At 31.8% G+C, this 23,014-nt stretch overlaps 1 protein-coding gene across 2 annotated transcripts in view; it reads right to left on the bottom strand.

The window, feature by feature from the left end:
- Positions 1–73: 73 nt before the first annotated feature.
- LOC148612660 (neuronal calcium sensor 1-like) overlaps positions 74–23,014 on the bottom strand; it is a 61,510-nt gene continuing 38,569 nt past the window's right edge. For both annotated transcript variants that reach the window (XM_088594304.1, XM_088594305.1), the window contains 4 exons: positions 18,864–18,953; positions 13,647–13,725; positions 8,750–8,916; positions 74–5,325 (listed from right to left, as the gene is read on the bottom strand). In XM_088594304.1, coding sequence (XP_088450430.1) covers positions 5,221–5,325; positions 8,750–8,916; positions 13,647–13,725; positions 18,864–18,953 — 441 coding nt within the window. In that variant the 3' untranslated portion in view covers positions 74–5,220. The remainder of the gene's footprint in view (positions 5,326–8,749; positions 8,917–13,646; positions 13,726–18,863; positions 18,954–23,014) is intronic.

The raw sequence follows: 23,014 nt of genomic DNA, 5'->3' as shown, positions 1-23,014 counted from the left end.
AATTTTGAAAGAGAACAAAAATAGATAAACCTTGAAATTTCATTTACAGACAGAAGAACTAAACATAATATTGTTTATGCTTTTATTTATAACACATGTAAATCAAAAATAGAAAATCACATGAAATACATTCATATAATTCAGCAATACTCTCATACATCACCAAGCAGTTTACATGGTTAATGACATAATGGACAAAATATATGGCAAAAATTATGTGCATTAATACGTACTAACATTTCGATACCCTTTTGAAATACTTAAAATATTGGTTTTTAAGTGAAGGAATTTTAATTTTTTATTTCCTTTTCGAAGTCCAAAATTTTTATAATAATGTCCAAAAAGATAAGCACATATATTCTCTTTCTTTTGGTAAGAATTAAAGGCTATGGAAGACTTAGTACCAGTGAGACACTACAAGACCAAAAGGTTAAGGAGAGCAACACATGAACAATATATATGGTACATATGTAATTATTTTGATATATATGGTACATATGTAGTTACTTTAAAAACTCTCAAAAGGGGAAAATGTATATTAACACTGATGTTTTTAACATCATTACACTGCATGACCACTGATGCTTTTCACTAAATTGCTCACAATTTCTGATACTACCATGGAATGGAAGAGCACAGTGTGAGATCATACCATGAACATAAAATTTATCTTAAGATCTGAAACTATAATAAGAGACTGTATTACGATTCCTAAACTCAGAAATTTTATGCCTTTATCTGTTCACGAAAGTCTGAACAAAATTAACTTTTCAATTACATTCTAAATGAAACCATAGGTGCTGAAATTTGTAAGAATCATGCCAAATCGAAAAATATTCGAAAAATTGTGCATAGAAACAACACACAAATTTGAAAATGTGGGCACAGATTTATTGGTCTATTGAACACAAATTTACAGTTTGTTTGTCTTAGAAGTGTCAGAGGGTGCAGAAAATCTAGTTAAAGGTAACCAAAGAATGATAGTAAAAAGATGAGTTATCTCCCTTTGATGGTGAAATTACAATGCATTTCATGTAATTTATACTTCAAAATTACTGACACTCAAAAAAAGAAATGAATGCCATTTCTGCAATTAGGAAAACAATTTGAATAAGATTTCATAGAAACACTCATGTTTTTTTCCACCATGATTCACCCACACCCTGAGTCTTACAGAGAATAGTACTTCATCAAAAAAATATATAAATCAAGAATCTAAATCCATATTCAAGAAGATAATCAGTGACGGATCCCGATTTTGTAAGGGACAGGGGTGGAGGAGGCTTACTGGCCTTAGGCCATGTTTCAGTAATTTTCCATATTGTCAACCAAACTTTCCAACATATGCCACAACCCTCAACCCTTTTTTCTGCCAATGAAAATGCATACCATTTGCTAATATTTTGAAAGATTTAAGTGAAAAAGGAAAGATAGAAATTTTGTTTCATGTTGTATGATAGAAAAAGGAACGATTATGGTAAAACACAACAAATGCACCTGTGTACAACCTAAATACAAAATAATAAACACTTTCAGTGCCACAAAGCTTGATGTAGCAAACATTTTTCTCAATCAGGTATTATATTGAAAGTGGCCTCTTAAAATTCTTTATCATGGGAAGATCCTAAACATAATGAAAAGATGATGAATGTAACTCAATTACACATGGAAGTATAGGCTAGAAACCACTAATTCCACTTCCCATAGGCTTCTATGCAAATTTCACAATATTCAAGGGCTTCTCTGGACTTTACCTTAACTTTAACCTGCAAAGGACTATATATCAGCATGATTCTACATATGTCAGCTCACAATCCTCAGAATGGCATGTGGGGTTAGCAGACTTGCAGTGCAGTACTGGTCACCAGAAGTGAAGTGTCTATAACACTGGGAAATTCCAGTGTTTTCACAAGATAGGGATATATTTAGAAATCATTATAGAGATTAGGCTTCACATCACAAAAAGCAAAATGCACTTATAAAATGTACAGAAATGTTTTTCCTTTCAGAAACTGTTTAAATTTTTAAATAAGATGAGAACTTTTTTCACAGCACTATAAGGAACAGGGGTAATTTCTGCGTAGGACTTTTTGCATACGTTCCAAATGCTCATTGGCTGAATTTGTGGTCTGTAACCTATAAAAGACCTATACAACATCTCAGAAACTGTTGTGTGTAGATTAATGATCTAAATATCATGCAGTGGTTGATTCACCACTAATTTTGTTTTTAATTCTTAGTTAATACTGTAAACTCTTTGTAATCTTTGTTTTCCGGGAATGATGTATATTATGATATTATTTTTTGACTATTTTAAGTGAAAATTATTTTAAGAAATTTTGTGTGAGATCATCTCATACTAATTCATGGAAGATTATAACACGAAAACTTAAGAAGTAAATATCCACTGAACTAAACTTCAATTTTGAAAACATATCTTTTATGCCATCTGAAAGGTTTTTATCTTAAATGCATGTATGAACCACTTGTTTCCCACCTTGGCATGATTCTTAGGTTGAACTTCATTTACTTGTACCAGGAAAACTATTGTGCAAGTACTATTGTTCATAGGGAACCAATTTTTGTGGTTTTCTTTGGTAGTCCAAACCACGAAGGATATTTCCACAAATATGTTAACTTAAAACCTCAAAACCATGAATTTAAGAATCCACTAACATGTGTTCTTCCTGAATCCACGAAAACTGGTATCCTTGAATAAAAGTACTTTCACAGTAATACTGAATTTAAAGGAATATGTATGAAGTGAAGCTTGGATCTAACACAAACAAGGCTACTTAGTTATCTCTTACAGTGCAAAAAAATGACTTTCAGATTATGACACACACAGCCAAAAGTGCAATACATGAGAATCACATGATTCGCAACATATGATGATCATATGTAATGGGTGAGATGTGTAAATCATATGAAACAAGTGTGATAAGATAATTATTTATGTTTCAGTTACTGTGAAAGTACTTATATTCGTAGGTATCAAATTCCATGGTTAAGGGGAAAAGCAAAAGATCTTTGATTCTTGAATTCGTGGTTTTGATAATACTGTCATTCAATTTAAAGAAAATAATCCTTCTTTTTGGGAATCAAATTTCGTGGTTTACCTTACCCATGAATTCCATGAAAATTGGTACCCCACGAACAACAGCACTTTTACAGTATATGATTACCTGTGATTATCTTGTGATAATCCATAACTAACATATGAGAATCATACGGCTTTCCTATGTAAATTATCATATGTAATTTAATACTACATGATTATCATACCAATGCACATTTGGCTGTGTACTTGTGAACGCCTGAAGCTATTTGGCCAGAACTGCTCCATTCAAAAATGAAAAAGACTTGTTAGTTCCAATTTCACTGATCAAATGAAAAAAAAATCCATAATACAACAAGAGGGGAACATCAAATTTTAAAGCAAGTACATATCAGATTATACATAGAAATAAGCTACTAGTGAAAAAACAACTCTCAAATTTTGAGATAGGATAAAAATAAAGGAGAAAGAAGCCGTCCCCGTAAAGCTTGTAAGAGCAGTCAAGGGATGTTCAAATCCCCAAATAAAGTCAATTAAGAATTATAAATTTTAAAAGGCAATCAAAATAGTATATATCTGGACAGTTTTGAAACTTGTGGAAATCACAAGTTTGAAGCCAGATTTTAGAGATAACATAGCTACCCTAAGAAAACTCTGCACATTTATGATGTACTATAAAAGTTACGAGCTCTATAAGGTGTTGTGTTTTTTTTTCAGAATGGGCTAGGTGAGGCTTCCCACTAGGGCTGTGGAGCTTGGAGCACATTCTCATTTATCAGTAAACTGCCATAGCTGTGCTGCAGTCTACAAGACAGTCAATAATATGGGTGACACAAACTAGAAAAGGAGATTTCTCTGCACTCCACATTGAAGCATGCAATTGACATTTTAAAAAAAAATTGCATTGAGATTACATCTGAACTTTCTTTGTGTCTGTGAGACATGAACAATGCCTCTGTACATACATGTACTATCAAAAACAGGGCTTACAAAAAAAAAATAAAGTGATATAAAAAAAAAAAACATGCCACAAAAGCCTATGGCATACTGAAATTGATTGGTGCAACTATCCTGAACTATTGAAAAAAATTAAGAAAATGAGTAATCTTTGGCTTCACAAACCTACAATATGTGTACAAGCATCCTACAAATTTCAAGAGTTATAGCTCGATAACCAGACAAACCATGTACCCTCTAATACACCTATTAAATAATGATATTAAGTTAAGAAGGGACAGAACTCTTGAAATCAGTGATATGTTTGTATCATATTCAATTTCACAAAAGCCTATCAAGCTTTAATTTGAAACAGAATGAAATAAATCCAAATTACTTTGATGCTTTTATCATATTGATTAAACATGCTGAATACAAATGTTCCAATGATTTGTAAGAGTTGTGTCCCTTACCCTAGATCAACATCCTTGAACTATCTATGAAAAATGCTGAATACAAATGTTCCAGTGATTTGTAAGAGTTGTGTCCTTTACCTTAGGTCCACCTCCTTAAACTTTCTCTAATTTTGAAATATTTTTAGAAAATCAAAGACCCTCTGCCCTGTGCATCTCCATTATGTCTATAAATTCAAAGCTGCAGCTCATTATCTACAAGTGAGAGGAGATAACCAGGCAAACCATGTGCTAACTATCCAAACAGCATGGTAAGAAACTCACTAAAATTCTAGCCAGTCCTGAATACAATTTTTCAATATATTTACTACATGACTATATAAATTTTTGATATAATTAGCCAGCCATGCCAAAAAAATAGCCAGACTCGTGCTGGCGGGCAGGCTACTATTTTCAACTCTGCAAACAGGCAAACAAAAGTACTGGGGTAAATTATATGTCCACCACATTTAGTACTGAGACTTAAAATTCTGCCTTCCTAAAGATCTTAGAATTTTTAGCAAAAGAAAAAGTAGTAAAACTGTAGAAACTGATAAGCTAAAAAATAAAAATCATCAGCTTGTATGCATAGTTAAACATAGGAAACACACATATATACTTGTTTTATGACTTTAAATGGGTTATATAGAGTGTTTTGATAAAGAAAAATGCACATATTAACACTCAATTACATGTAAAATATGTAAAACTCAATTCAGGCCAGCAGCAATAGTTAATGACGTTAAAATATCTATAAAATACAGTTTCTAGATGTCACTGATAGGCTTCATCACCAGGTGCTCGCAATGCTTGAACAATCCATGGATCTGATTTCGAGCCTTCACGGAACTCATCCTTTGTTAGCTTTCCATCTTTATTCTGAAAAGAAATAACTAATCCATCATCATAATTTTCAGTATAAGCAGTCTGAAAATATTAATTTTACAGTATCTGTCTATTAACATATTCACTGACATTAATTTTTGAAGTTTCAGAATTTTCTTAAAAAGTCCCAATAAAGATATTTTTTTCACAATTGACACTTTTTCACCTGAAAACAAGAAAATTTTAATGAAGTAAAAACTCATTTACTGCAATAACTTTTCCTTTTTTTCCCCAATTATCAAAATCTAAATATAAAATAGAGTTATCTTTCTTAGTACCAGTACAAATATGCTAAAATTCAAGCTTAATTTTCATGAGTAAATTAAATTTTTTTATTTACTTTGATCAAATTATTCTCTACTTCTACATATTTAAGTGCAACTATCATATGGCTGAAAAGTTCTATGAATTGTAGTTTTTGATTTGTAATTTATGTATGTTTGGAGAAGCAATATTCACAAAAAGCTTGAGAATTAAATCACACTGCTGCATTAAACACATGTTGTTGACACTTACATGATTGATTGATTTTTGGGGTTTAACACCCGAGCAGCAATATTTCAGCTATATTCAGGCGATGAACATGAAATGATGATGATTGATTGATTGTTGGGGTTTATTGCCCAAGCAGCAATATTTCAGCTATATTTAGGTGAGTTGGCACTTACAGGAATATCATCCTATTGTAAAGGATAGCTGGCATTTTGAGTCTTATTTCTGACAACTAAAATCACAGTTATTTTAAATCAAAAACATCAAGAACTTCACTTCTTTCATCTTTTATTGCACTTTCACTTAAAAAATAAAGGAAATTGATGAATGCATAATTTGACTATGTGAAAAAAATACCAATTGCTTACTGCATTCAAATCCTAAATGCTCTGTAAACCTCTTCCTTCCTATTTATTTTGGTGTTCAACATAGAATTATATAAGCAAAAAAAAAAAATAAACAGCAAATATTAGTATGTTGGGCCTATCAAGGGTAATAACTCCAATCACGAGTAGCAGTACAATTTTGATCCCTTCCATATTTTGTAGAGCACTTAAAGAAAAAAGAAACTTGGAGATGTAAGCTTAAATTAGTAACCTCTGTGTATACTACATTGAAGTAAAAAAACAGCAACAGTGGCCAAGTGTTACACATCATCAGCATAATTCTCATCAATTGAGAAAAACAAAATAAAATCAAAGATGCTTGTGACTATATTTAGTTATAATCCACTCAATGATACCACAGAGCAGACCCCTTTAAAAAAAGCAAAGGACATGACAGGTGATGGCATAACTATAGCAAGGTAAATAAAAAATATTTTTTTTGTACAAGGGAGGTAAGTCACCTTCAATTTCAGCAAATAAAGAATTCCCCTTCATGGTCATTAATGTATTATTCTGTATATGTAATTAATGTTAAGGTGTTAATTTTTGTGCTGTACTAATATTCGCTGTTTTTAGGAGTGGAAAATTAACCCAAAAATAAGTACCACCAAAGTTGATTTGTTGCACTAAAAGGGAGAAGGGGCATTAAGCTATGAGTATTGCCCAAAAATATCAACTTTGTTGTAAAAAATAAAAGTTGTTCATAACACAGTAAAATATATAGATAAAAAGAGAAATGATATTATTTGGCATTTGCTCATTGTAATGATATCATAACGGTGCCACAATTTAACATCATTTAACAAAAACTGTTGAAAATTGTAAATTTTTTTTTTTTTTTTTTTTTTACAAATGTATATACATTTGCATTCAGTAAACTAAGTCCACATCCAAGAAACAACTTTATATTTTCACATAAGATAAACTATGTAATAATGAATGTATGCACTAAATATGAAGTTGTTTCTTGGATGTAGACATCCTTTCCTTACAAAAAATATGACCAAAAAATACAAAATTTGACACAATATCTAAATATTGGTAAACTTCAAGCAATTTTCATGTCCTTGCAGTGCAAGAATTATCACAAGTCTTTATGATTTCTCATTTGTGATGGATTAAGTTTCCAAAATCACAATTAAATCATATGACACTTCATTGTTAATTTTCAGATGTATTTTAAGCCAATAAGACCCTTTATCGCCCCTTCTCCTTAACGCCCTGCAAATACGTTAATTTGAAACAATTTATGAAAATTACTTTATTTATAGTACCTTCATACATTTCATATACTGCTATATTCCTATATCCTAAAGATGGAATGAACAGATACATGAAATGCAACAAATACACTAGCGTATAACTTTAAAATAGTAAATATTTTCAGATGACTCAATTACTCGTTAATGGCACTGTCCATTTCAATTACCTCCAGAAAACTTTCTCACAAAATTACATATCAATTAACAAATTGTGTTTCCTTGAAGAATTATACTAACAGCCAAACCCTTTTAACAATTTTGGTTCCATAAAACCTTCTCTGTACGCTTTTTTCAAGAAATACTACCTTAATTACAACACAACAATTCCATTAAGTGATAATTTACCAACTAAATGTACAGTCATGTGCATTTATATGTAAACATAAAAGTCATCTTAGCAGGCTGTTTTGTGTTTCGAAAGATCTTTTATTACATGACGGAATGGTAGAAAAAGAAACATTGTCAAGGCGTCCTCCAAGTCAACAGGCAATTTTGTGTTTCATTAAACTTTTCTAATTAATTGAACATAAGAAAAAAAGAAACTTGGTCGACAAATCAGACAATGCAAGTCAACAGGCGATTTTGTGTTTCATTAGACATTTTTCCCTAACGGTCCATTAAAGAGGAAAACTTTGTCATGGAACCAATCAATGTATTGACACGTAGCCCTGTGTGAAAAATCAAATATTGTAATCAGATTACTCCATATATTGAAACAGACATTGATTATCCCAGTCACTGCCGACAGATATTACAAAAACCTAATTACGAAAACAATAGCAAAGGTCTTTGTTGTATCAGGTACTCAGTGCAATGAAAGTGATAAAAAAATTATTTCTTTCAAAAGCTTTCAAGTTATATAGAATGTAGCTACAGTAGTTGGCAGGCTAATAAAATGAAACAAGTCTTATTTCAAAGGATTAAGAAGGATGAAAGATTCGGAAGAATATAGTAAACAGGGAACTTTACTGCAGTTTTATTTCTGGCTATTTTTGCAACAAGATTTGTAACATAATAAAAATAATCTAATATTGTCTTCATAGAAAATTTCATATAATTTGACGAACAAGTATGATACAAAGACTAAAAAGAAAAACCTTAAAAAAAGATAATTTAATGTCTCTGTTTACAGTCTGAAGAAATATTCTAGGAATGAGTTTCTGAAACTAAAATTTTAAAAATACTGGGAATCCAACATCTTGCCTGAAAAAAAAAACATTATCTGCCAAAAAATTTAGCCTTTAAACATGTGATCTATTTCTGACTTTTCAATCTTACCACATCCATCTGAGCAAATATTTTCTCGACTCGCTTAAGAGGTGTGTCCTCCTCCTCTGGCAAATCAATCAGGTTGCCCACCATGCTATAAATAGCATCAACAATGTTGACCATTTCTTCCTTGGTAATATAACCATCGTTGTCTAAATCATAAAGACTGAAAGCCCCTAGAAAACAGAAACAGAATGCTTTAGGCATGATTTGGTCAAAATTAAAATTAACTTTGTTTCTCCTACCCTATCTATCCATAAAAATTGGTCCTATCTAAATAATTTTATTGCCATCCTCTGACAAGATTTTCAAAAAGAACTCAAAGCTACATTTTTCATTTCTATGATGATGGTTTTTACAGAATCAGATGAACTATGGAAAAAATGTTTTCCCTACCTACCTACCCAAAGCTAGGATGTAGGGTTGGGTTAGCGGGAACAAAACTTTTTTTTTGTGTGGCCTTATAAAAGAAAATTACTATAAACATGTACCATAACATTTTTCATCAATACTAAATTAGTATAATAATTAAAACTTAGTAACGCAAGCTAACACACCCTATGTTTCTCATAGTTATAAAGAAAATTTTTTGGTAGAAAACATTACTCAAGCCAAACTTAAAAGGGAGCATAACCCTGAAATCAGTAATTGATAGTTCATGTCAATAATTTAATCCAATGCACTCACAATTTAAAATGATTGGGCTTTTATGAACAGAAAACAGTTAAAAATATTACAATCAACCTATCTAAACCAAAACTGTTCTAGACAGTTTACTCTGTTTAGAGTGTTATTGGGACTATAACAAAAAGTTAAAAATATATTTAAACTGCTACAAAGGGACTGTTCCTGGTTTAGACAGGTTTCCAGGTTATTCAGTGTTTGGTTTAGATAGGTTTTTAGGTTATTCAGTGTTTGGTTTAGACAGGTTTTCAGGTTATTCAGTTTTTGGTTTAGATAGTTTTCAGGTTATTCAGTGTTTGGTTTAAACAGGTTTTCAGGTTATTCAGTTTGGTTTAGACAGGTTTTCAGGTTATTCAGTTTGGTTTAGATAGGTTTTCAGGTTATTCAGTGTCTAGTTTAGACAGGTTTGCAGGTAATTCAGTGCCTTGTTTAGACAAGTTTTCAGGTTATTCAGTGTTTGGTTTGCACAGGTTTTCAGATTATTCAGAGTTTGGTTTAAACATGTTTTCAGGTTATTCAGTGTTTGCTTTAGACAGGTTTTCAGTTTATTCAGAGTTAGATTAAGACAGGTTTCTCTGTAATATGGCAGATGAATTTAGTAGGATATTGAGCAAAAAATAATATTTTAGCTATTTTCCAAACTTAAAAGGGGGCATAACTCTGAAGCCATTCATCAACAATACATATAAACAATCCATGGAAGTCAATTTGAAAATATGAGCTTCTGTTATAAAATACTGATAGACATAGAAACTCTGGGGTTGATGGGACAAACCCATTTAACCCTACTTAATCATGGCATGGGCTATGATATAAGGTAATTTGTGTAAGCAGAAATGTTTTTCGCAGAGTCTCATGACAATACCACATTAGAAAAAAAGAAACCGAAAATCACTCCCAAATTCCAAAACATCTAATAATGACAATAAAGTACTAATTAGAAATTCTGTTGCTTAGACATGAAATGTAAACATATAGTTTATTACAGACATTAATGAAATAAAAATATTTTTATGATTAAATATGGCGACAAAAACATGATTACCAACATTGACACATGAAAAGAACTTGACAGGAATAAATCTATAGAAGATAATCCCTGACTTTATCTCAAGTATAAATCCTGTGAAAGATCATGCAGGATAATTGAATTGATCAGAAGACATTGAATCAAACTTGTTATTGAACTGCGGTCTAGAACCTGCAGACAGCTAGAATATTATTGTAGAAATGACAGTAATATAACTTAGGGAGACAGGATTGGAAGATGTCTATGAGAGAAAGCTTGTCAAGTTTCAAGAAATGTACACAGGCATACAACAGACAAGAATACGAGGAAATATGTTAGACTAGGTTAACAGATATGATTTACCAGTAGAGGTAGGCTGTAGAGGCTTTGGTATTCAAACTTTCTGGAGGGTTATGGGTTCCAAGAATTTAAACTGCAATGAACATAATGTAGAAGCTTAAAGAAAGACTAGAGAAACATGTAGACGAAGCTTCTGGTTGGATACAGAGTAAAAGAGAAGAGAGCGGATGAGCTAGGAGATTCTCGGCTAAGCTTGGTAAGCACTTCAGCAAATGACTGGAGAGGATCATGGAGAGGAGACCCACCTAATGTCAGAAACACCTGATGAATGAAAACACTGTATATTTAGGTATATGTCATACATTGTAGAAATACCTCCATATAATGTGTATAATTTATAATTCAGCTTAAAATTTATTTGGCTGGTGTTTGAATTGTTGATTAAATTTGATAATTTACAGTCAGATTACCATGGACACTATTAAGAGGGCATTATGGGAATATATATTTACAAATCTACATGTATGACAATGATAAAAAGTGGTTCAAGTTAAAATTCAAGAAGAATTAATCAAATCTTACATATCATAGAAAAAGTACATCAGTACTTATATTTATATCAAATCTGTGCTAAGTTTGAATAATGTTGGTACAATAGTAATTGAGTTGAGAGTCTGTAAAAACTAGAATTAAATGAAAGGATATGATAACTACCACAACTCTCAGATGTGGCTTGTACTATATATTGTTTGGTTTGTGTCAGAGTTCTCCTTTTTACTGGCAGATAGACAGTGCTCTCTTTATATGATTTTTGACAGGATCAATGCAGTTATATGGACGCTGATCAGTCAGTCATAGCTAGTCATTACACAGATCTGTCAAACTCATCAAACAATTACCACATACTTAAGGAGATAGACCTAGGGTAAGAGACATAACTCTTGAAATCAGTGATATGTTCGTACCATATTCAACTTCACCAAAGACTATCAAGCTTTCATTTGAAACAGAATGAAATTAGTCTAAGTTACTTTTCACGAGATTGATGTAAAATGCTGAATACAAACCTTCCAATAATTTGTAAGAGTTGTATCCCTTACCATAGGTCAAGCTTCTAATGTAAATTAAATAGGAATTGAACTGAAAGTTCACCATATAGCGACCAGGCGCATAGCTGCCGTTAGGCAAAAAAGCTTTTGTCTGCACTTAATTTTGCCAATTTTTTTTTTTTTTTTTTTGAGATAAAATACATCCAGGAGAGGCATAAATGATACTCTAAAATACTATCTCCACGGAGCTTCGGGGGGACTTCGCCCCCCCCCTGGACCCCCTGCCATAATTTTGCCTAATTTGGACTCTGCTACGCACCTGGCGATATAGCTGCTACTGGTTCCAGGCAGTGACATGTAACCTCAAAGGAATATAATTCCGACATTTCATTTTCTTTTAATTTCTTCGACATTTCAGTAGAGAAGAGCTGAAATGCCTCTTAGCAAAGATTGATACATAAAATTATTGAGATACACATAAATGATGGTTGATTAAACTCGGATTACTGCGAATAGGTACACTTTGTGGACATTATTTGGTAAATTACAGCTGATAATGAAATTTAATCACAGTGATGTGGTCGATAAGGTCAGAAAAAATTGAGTTATTGTGTGCTACAGACAAATTTATGATGAACTAATGTCTTATATCAATAATGGGTTCTTTTATCTTTATGCAAAAATGCTTTATGAGCTACTGGGCTACAGAAAATTTGTACAAAACCAATACCAAGAGTCAAGTTTGAATAACATATTAGTAAAAGTATCTAATGCTAGGATGTATTGTATACAAACTAAAATAAACAAAACTATAAACTTTGTTATTCTCTGAAGCTATCAGGCAGTGGGTGATTCAACAAAAACATACACGTCTTTGTATGAAATCTTATACCAGTACATTGCAATTTCATCATCAAAGGGAGATAACTCTCTTTTTATCTTATCATTCTTTTGAACTTTCGAACTTGCGTTTCTGCATCCTCTGAAACTTCTTAGATGAATGAACAAAATTTGTCATCAACAGACCATAAACTAAGTGCCGAATTTGGTGCCAGGAACCAAAATTTTGTATTTTTTTACCACTGCTATTAACACAGGGTCGGATGGGGTGATGAGGTGATGGGAGGGTTTGGTGGCCATGCATAGGAAAATGGGTCTGTAACCAGAAAATGGTCATTTTTGGCAATTTTTTGTCATTTTTCACAAGATGTGGTGCTCACCAGGATTAAGACAGTGTCCAAAGTGCAATCTTTCCAAAGCTTGTTCCCTCTGATGGTCATTTAAGCCAAAAAATTGTCACTACAGTTGTAAGTGAAAGGTCAAGGGTCCCCAGTGGGATCACTCGTGAGAAAAAATGAAAAAAATGACCATTTTTTGCAATTTTTAGCTTCAGATTCGCCCTAAAACTGGATGTGGATAGTATATGGGGTTGACATTGTGGGAGTGGTGAAAGACATCATTATTCTATAGAAACCAGGTAAAATGAAGCACTATACATCCATTCTTCTGTTGTTAGAGGACTGAGAATTGAGCCCTACCACTAAAAAATCACAACTTTTTGTGGCCTTCTTAACACTTGAAACTTTTTAAAAAAGTTATAAGTCAGATACAAAAATATAGCAATTTGAGGGGATTTTTAATACATAAAGGCAGAAAATTAAAGGAAAAAGGCAGCAGTAAACAAAATTTTAAGATTATTAAATAAATATGCAATAAATGAAGATAATGTCTAAAAATTACCCCATGCAGTTAGCTTCAAGTTATTGAAACTGTCACTTCAGCAAATCAATATCTAAAATAATGCACAAATAAATTGACATTTTTCTAATAAAGGGAGGTAATTTGTCATAACAAAATGACTTACAGTCTAGTTTTTCATCTAAAGAGCCTCTTGATGTAATGGATAAGGCAGATATAAACTCTCTGAAAGATATGTAACCATCCTGAAACAGACATGGATCAAATTAATTATTATCAATTTTCTAATGCAGTTTTATATCAATTGTTTAAGACAGACTGGTCACACGGAATCTATAATTATAGAAGAATTTAACATAACATTGAATGATACAAAAAATCAATCTTTATAGTGTTAAGATATGAAATTTGCCACTAGTTATTGCATTAAATATTTATATATATTATACAAGATGTACTTTTGTTGGAAACACACCAATGTCTCAAGGCATTCCAGAAAAGAAAAAAAGGAATAGAAAACTGAAGGTGTTTTCAATGTTTAAGGAACATAATTTCACCAAAAAAATCTAGAAAGTAGAGAAAAATTCAAACTCAATATGTAATACTTGATGGTAGACTCATATAACAGAATCAATTCACTATCAGGAAGTGCCTGTGAGTTAATAAGTTCAAAACAGCGTGATTGTTATGAAATTTTCAAATTTCAATTAAGACCCATTATTCAGATAAAGATCAAAGAAGGCAACTGACAACAATTATTTTCTTTCAAGTACATCTACATTTGATACCAAGCCTTTAAGGGCATAAAAACCTGGTGAGATTATGTGAAGTTTTTTTTTTTTTTTTTTTGTTATTGAAAAAATATAATGAGAATGGATGTGTTGAATAGGTCATAGAGACAACAACCCCATCAGAATGAAAAATGTTAGCTCAAGACCACCCATGGGTCTTCAATGAATGAGGAAACCTTCACACCACAGGGCAGGCTGCAGCTGACCCAAAACAACAATATACACAGGTAAAGCAATAGTTACCCCTATATACTCCAACAATGTAAAAGTAAATTGAAAGGGACAACAAAACAATTTGAAACAAACAGTATCACTAATAATTTCACAATGTGACATTTCCTCCTTACATGTATGATAAAGATGACAATATCTGTAGTAAATGTATGCAGTCTTATTTAACCTGGTGATTGATGAATGGACACACAAACCAAGCTTTAAGAAACCAATGGCAATACATCATTAAAAATAATAATAATAAAAAAAAGATCAGTTACTTTACAGGAGCAATATAGTTAATATGGCGACTTCCATGGCAATACACCATTAAAAATGATAAAAAAAAAGATCAGTTATTTTACAGAAGCAATAAGTTAATATGGTGACTTCCATGGTAATACACCATTAAAAATGATAAAAAAAAGATCAGTTACTTTACAGGGGTAATAAAGTTAATATGGTGACTTCCATGGCAATACACCATTAAAAATGATAAAAAAAAAAGATCAGTTATTTTACAGGAGAAATAAGTTAATATGGTGACTTCTATGGCAATACACCATTAAAAATGATAAAAAAAAATCAGTTACTTTACAGGAGTAATATAGTTAACTTCATAAAATAGAGTTGGTCTTCCTTTGATTAAATGATGATTCCTTATGTAGTTATGTGAAGCAAGGGCAGATACAGATATTGAAAAATGGGAGTATGCCGACTGACCAAAGATGGGGTGTGCAGTTATTTTATTTTATTCCAACCATTTTTTTTTTTGATAAACGGAGAGCACACAATCATCACCTAGAGCTCGGATCCACCTTTGTGGATATAGGACAAATTAAAGGATTCAAAATTTCTGTCAAACAAGATTAAAATACATATAAAATGATAGAAAGTTTTATGCCCAATAAAATACCCAAAACATTTCATTGGGTAATGGTCATTCAATAAAGGAAAGGCCAACTCTATTCCCTGAAGTTAACTATTTTACTCGCTATAAATGCCATTCTATAAAAAATATTTTAAAAGCTGGTTGTGCTGAATGTTCATCACTTCATAGTTTATTGATGAGGGAATAGGCTATTATGTTTGGGATAATTCCATGTTATAGTTTTATAAAACATTCCATCATCATCCATTATACAACTGACATTTGGAATTTTCTTATGAGAATCTAACTAATCATTTATTTTTATTCCATCTTCACGTCTTTGTACTGAACTTGTACATTGATCCTCCAACAAACTTAAAACAGTCTTCGCCAGAATATGACAGTTCATGAATTTTTTATGACTATTCATGTTTTTTCTTTCTTTAGTAGATCAACATGCTACAAATTACAAAATCTCTTTCTATAAGAGACAAAGCCCTCCTAGCATTTTAGCCTGAGATGTCATTTGAAAACTACAGGATATTGCCACTATGGGAGTCATCTGATCGATATCCTATGACACTGAAACTGAACTAACACGCCATTTGTTTGTGATGATTATGAACATACAAGATTATAAAAGCCAATTATAAGAGAGATTACAAGGATTTCTGTACAAGGAGAAAGAAATCTCCAAAGGCAATGAATGCAGTATCAAAAATCAATTTTGTGTTTATTTTAGAACCTAATGACAGCGTCCTGATGTGATTATTGTCATTGTTTCTTTAATAAAAAGCGAAATCAATTTAACAACAAGTTAAAAAACATCTTTTTAATTAGGCAACTTATTTTTAGTTTTCATTATGTCACTTTTTTCCCTTTCATCTAAGATTTTTCTTCCTCCAGCTATTTTGAATAATGTCTGCATTTTCAACAATTTACACTTCCTTAGAAACAAGATCAACAAAACAGACAAAATCATTAACAAACAGGAAATGGAAGCAAATTGGAATAGATTTATTTTCCATCTTTTCATTTGTTTTTTTTTCTCACTCTTTTGCATTATAAATCTAATATTGATGAAACAGGAATAAATAAATTAATAGCTATACTTTTGATTCTGTTTCGTCAGAAAACATACTAAAAATAACCAAAATATGATCAAAAGCTTTTTTTTTTCAGTAGACATCATTTTGGTTTTCTTAATTGTGATACTTTTATGGTTCCATCTAAGATTAGGTTTTATCCTTCTAGTACTTTGAATGTCTGCATTTTGAACAATTCACACTTCCTTGGAAACCAAATCATCCAAACAAGTCATGAAATCAAAAACAAACAGGAAATGAATGCAAAATGAAATTGTCTTATAATTATTTTTATTGTTGTATTTACCCATCACTACCCCAGGTCAGGGTGAGGGTTGAGCACTCACAAACATGTTTATCCCCGCTACATACTTCATGTGCCTGTCCCAAGTCAGGAACTGTGGTCCAGTGGTTGTTGTTTTTTTTTCATTTTCATTGTTATTCCTTTAAAGTTTTTTTCTATAGATTAGTTTGAGTTTCCTCTTTTATAAATAGTTTCACATCAATTATTTTGGGGCCTTTTACAGCTTTATGGTATGGGTTTTGCCCATCAATGAAGACCATGTGGTGATCTGCAGAAGTTAAATTGTTAATTGCTTGGTATTTGGTGAATGACTGTCTCTTGACAATCAAACAACATCACCTATTTTCATATGAATAACCAAAGTCTGATCATGTAGTACCAAAAGGAGATACTCCATGACTTTGTAGTACTCACTCCGTGCACACATTAAATCTGAAAGAGTTATCTGCGATTGTAAAAATTTTGCTCACGACTATCAAAGCAAATTATTTTAGTGTAATTTCAATTTTTTAGTATTTTTCACATATAACCAAAAATCTTATACGATGTATCTTTATATGGTAAATTCTAAATAATTGATTCTGTAGGGTCATTTCCACAATATTGACAGGTATGAATATAGTTTATATATTACTATTAATGAAGCTATCTCCATATGGAGGAATGATCTAATAATGCAGGCAATATTTATGACTCTATTGAAGAAATGATGTAGGGGAAATGCCTATGAGATACATCACTACGTAATGGTGAAAAAAAGGGGGAAGGCAAAATGTTCAAAATGGCCTCAAAAACTGCATTTAGTATTTAGATGAAAATAAAACATAATCTGTAATTTATGGTACTAAATAATTATACAAAGTTTTAAAAGAACTCATTCGTTTTCAAGCTATCATCTGGAAACCATCAATGGTTAAACAGACCGATGGACATACAATTATTTGGAGGGTATCACATATTACCTTCCCATTTCGTAAAAAGAGTATAAAATAGAACAAATAAACAAATGGTTGGCTTAAATATTGGCGCATTTTTTAATGTCTTATGCACAACTTCATACCCCTGGTCATTGTTTTATGGTCCCATGCGGGTCCAGGTGTCAAAAGAATAGGCCCACAGCTGTGCTTAGCTTGGGGTTGTCAGGTTATAATATTGAAAACCTGACCGCAAACCATAGTGGTGCACAGTGTTGGGGAAAGATGCCATGTTCCTCGCATGTTAAAGAACCCTGCTGTGGTATTCAATAGTAGGAACCTTTGTGCTCCACGCAGGAGGCTAAATTGCCAGTGCATCGACCCTATTATCCTTATAGGTATTAAACCCCAACAATCAATCAATCATTGTTTTATGCCATTCATCAATGGTCTTATTATTATTAACAGATATTTTAGTCAATTCAAAAAAGTTGTAGGTGTATAATAAGTCGTAAGTGGTGCCTATTGACGTCACAATAAGAAAAAAACAATATATTATGGACAGTTATGAATTCATTAAATTCTAAAATGGTTATCATAAAAATTTTTTGACACAATAAGTCTGTAGTGGAGGATGTTTCAACAGCCATTTGCCAATTTACATATACATTGACAATTTTGAGTACAATTGATATTGTGACATCAACTAAGTTTTATTGAATATTTTAGGATGGTTGGTAAATATGCTTTTTGATTTTGCAGCATATCAATTTAACCCAGTTTTCCACTTGTGTCACTATTGTGTACACCCACTTATAATGAAACATCTTAAATAGTACTCCACATAAAAAACATGCAAAATGTTACAGTAAACAGACAGTGAAATGTGGCTTTTCATACATCCCCTGTTCATAGGAGATAAAAATTATGTAGAATGTACTGTTGAATTCAAAATTAAGGGAAATAACTCAGTAAATGACATTAAAATACAATAGAAACTATTGGATTTTCCATGTGGATTATCTACAAAGAACACAGAGATTGGAATGAATAATTATACATTTCTATATTTCATCATATAGACCTATAAAGCAACTTAATGACAAAAATGAAAACATGTAACCTTTTTTGAGGTGTATCACATTTTACACAATTTGCATGATTCTTACAAAGACTGCTACTTAACTACTTTAATCAGTACATACCTTATTTGCATCGAAGACATTAAAGACAAAGTTTGCAAATTTACTAGGATCACCATTTGGGAAGAACTGTTTGTATATGGTTTGAAACTCCTGTAAAAAATGGTCAGAGAACTATTAATCATTGCACTGGTTAATAAATATGGTGTTGTCAAATAAGATTAGCTTCATAATATCATAAAAATAACATCCAAATATATAAGATTTTTTACAAAAATAAAACATCATGATAATTTTCATATCGACATTGCATGAAAGAATAAAAAGCTTCGCTGAGCATAGCATCATACCACTGCATTCAGTTGATTCTGTTATTCTGTTCACTTGGGGAAATACTGGTTTTTGAAACACTTTAACATAGGGACTTATAGTTCATCATAGACATAACAACTGGTTTGGATACAGTTGTGCATAATATTTTGATATTCAATTAAAGTACAACGTTCTGCTTTCTGTAATTAAAGTCAGATGAAATATATACAAAAAAAACAGTCATCCAAAAACTAACAGTTTTGGCCCCTTTGACTTCTTGTTACTCAAAAACTATGAGAATTATTCCAATACTGATTGAAATATGCAGTTAATTATTTCCAAAATTGGATCAGCAATATATTGATTTTTTGGGATGTGGCCCCTCTGTACTAACTTAAAACTTTAAAATAGTAAGAGAAACCAAAAGTTTGATTGAAATTGCAGCCTGAGATTTTTATCAGGAATCCAATACTGTGAAAGTACTATGATTCATGAGGTAACAATTTTCATGGTTTTGTGGGTAGACAAAACTACAAAATTTAGTTCCCAACGAAAAAAAAAAAGATTCTCATTGAAATGTATCCTGAAAACCTGAAAACCATGAATTCAAGAATCCACAGACTTGTGAATCTTCTGTTATTCACGAAAATTGGTATCCATAAATTAAAGTATTTATAAAGTAAAGAAAAAAAATTTAAAAGTGGACCAAAAATAAACTAGAAATAATATGAGCAAGCTTACAAAGAATGCACCCCTCCCTTCAAATGGACTTAAAGTGACAAAGGCTTGTCGGATGATCTCCCTTTGGAATGATTACCCAGTAATTATATTCCTTCATGCCTATCTACATATATCTTCCAACTTTGCTATTAACCTTCATCAAATTTCCCTTCTCCCCATAAGAGGAGTTGTGCCTTAGAGGTTTTAATATGTAAAACCCTCAATTAGGATTATCACCCTTAGGAGTCCTCAATCAGTAATTATGTTGTTTTTCACAAATTAACATACATGTATGATATTCAACCTTTCTATAAAATTTCATCACAATCCCTTAAGCGGTTAAGGAAGAGTTGTGCTCACAAGGTTTTAACATTAAAACCCTTAATTTGGATTATAATCCTTAATAGGAGTCCTCCAACAGTAATTATATTCCTTCATGCATATCTACATATGATAATCAACCTTCCTAAGTTTTAGGAGTTGCACTTACAAGAGACATGGACAGGCAAGCAGGCAGGCAGACAGACAGACAGACAGACAGATAGACAGATGGGGTGATTCCTATAATGCCCCAAACTTTGTGGGTATAGAAAGTTTTTTTTTCTACATTAATTTTAAATATACCCCTATTTAACCCCTTTGGCCCCCTTTTTACAGAATGGTAGGGGCCAGTGACCCTATTTTTAAAAAGCAAGCTTCCTCAAGAGACAGGTAACATTATATCAGAATTTCATGACATTTGATTCACTACAACAAAAGTCATCGCACAGAACATATAAAATAACCATGACCACAGCAATGACGATACTTCATAACACAATTCTACCACCATTTTTCAGTCATATAAAAATTGTAAGTTTTAATAATATGAATCTTATTTCTGGAATTCTGTTATCCTTTTATTTTCAAAAAAAATCTGCTTCGCAGCAAATCTGAATTATAATATTTAATACATGATGATAAACTTATTAGCTAGAAAAACTGTAAACAATGCTCACTATTACTTGATATCCAACTTCCCCATTTGATAACACCAACATATAACCTCCAAATTGATTTGTATCAAACTCTAAAATAGGACAGGCATAAGGGGAATAAGGTTCATTTAATTCCATTCATTGGTTTAGCAGGAGTAACAGATATGAGATGGGTACCCCTCTTTGTAAAGGTCGCCAGAATATAGATGAAATATTGCTGCTCAGGCATTAAACCCCAACAATCAATCAATCAACTTTGTAAAGGACAGAAGGAAGGAAGGAAGGAAGTATGGATAGGACACACACTCCTATCACTATAAACACCCACTTGTGGGGAGGGGGGGCATTACTGGTATTTGCATGAAGGAAGATTATCATAATAGTGTGGTATGTCAGATGCCTTACAACACTACATTATCTTTTTGAATGTAATTAATCTAAAAAAAAATTATGATGCCTAACCTTCCTAAAAAGTCCAAAGTCCAAAGAAAGTTCATCAAAAATTGCACATACAAGACAATGTGATTTATACATGTATATACATGTACCCGAAATTGTGTTTTATACATGTATATACCCGAAATTGTGTTTTAGCAGTTTTTAATAACCTTTAACCCTACAAAATATGTTTCATTGAGTTATACAGACTTCTTTTTTCAATTTATCCTCGGATGCACATGTAAAAGTCGTTCAATAAATTCATGCGGCAAAAACCAAATTAATGTTTTAAACAGCACATGGAAAAAGAAACACAATAATGACCTAACAGATAAGGATCATCCCTATAGACAAGTTAGAGAAAATTAAAGTACACTACACACCTATAAACTGTTTACAAAATGTGATGAAAACATCAAATTTGACATGTTTGTCCTATCCCCCTTTATCTAAATTTCGATCAAATTTTGAGATTATTAAATCATGTCTAACGTCACACAGAATCCAAAGATAAGACCTATGCCACAAATATGTTTATAAAAATCCAATCTGACCATTCAATTCTCAGGAAGTAGCTAAGCCAAATTTTCCAAATTCGTTCTGCGTTTTTGGCACTTTGTTTAATATAACCAATTTTAATACAATAGGATTAATCTGTTTATCAAAACAACAAAGTATTGAATATCTAAATATATCTGATTAACATATCTTATTTTGTGACCATTAAATACTTCAGTTTGAAAAAAACAATATAATACTGTGTAATATTTCATTTATTAATTAAATAATCATTTACTATATCAGCTTACAAAGCCATATTTGTAAATTAAGTACTTAAATATTGAACCCTATCTAAAAGTTCAAGAGAAGCCAATATTTCTATGGTTTTTCTGTTTCCATTTCTATTTCTGGTAAATCATTAAAATCCATTGTAAATGTTGTTTCTAAAAAATCCTCTCGTTTAGTAACATAGAATACCATGGTCAAAAGTTAAAACATTAAATGGAAATGAAAGGAACCAGATTATAAATTCCAGCAGTAATAAAAACAAAAGGCTCTCAAAGAGCTTGAATCGCTCAACTGGCAAACCATGCCCAATTAATTAAGTAAGTAAAGGTATCATGCTATGTTATCATATTTGACAAAAAAATTGCTGAAAAGGAGCATCTACAGATGAATGCTGTAAGTCATTTAAGGCACTGTAAAATGTTGGAAATGCCTTCCAAGTGTTTTTAGAACCTCAGGAAAAACTCTGGGCAGTAGTCCCCCTATGCCCTGTTATCCCAATGGGTCTGAGGGGATACCATACATTTGCTGAAAAAAGAACATAAAATGAAGTTAAATTATTCTTCTATAGTTGAGGAAAAAATAGCAAAAAAGCCAATTTGACCACTATGTTCTATTTTCAGAAATGATGGCCATTTTTTTCAAACTGATGGAAAATTTTAAACAATCAGTTTGTGCAGGAAACTTTAAGGAGCAATTAGGCTAACTTTAATTAAATTTTGTTGCATGGTTTCAGAGGAAAAGATTGTCCAAGTTGTACAACAACAAAAAAATCAAAAACTTCTACATCGGGTGATGAATCATTTCGACAATTTTGGCATAGGTACGTCTTCTTATGGTGAACAATATTACCCATGTGAAAATTTTGCTGAATTCAACTGTTTTTGAGTTATTTGCAAAAACTGTATGTTGCCCCCTACCTTGTAATTTCAGTAGACAGCACCATGTTTAACATTTCAAAAATTTTAAACAATTAGTTTG

The sequence above is a fragment of the Perna viridis genome, chromosome 7, assembly GCF_037379345.1.
Source record: "Perna viridis isolate PV_CMFRI_1.1 ecotype Kerala chromosome 7, ASM3737934v1, whole genome shotgun sequence".
Taxonomy (NCBI): Eukaryota; Metazoa; Mollusca; class Bivalvia; order Mytilida; family Mytilidae; genus Perna; species Perna viridis.
This window is presented reverse-complemented; position numbering and strand designations above follow the sequence as displayed.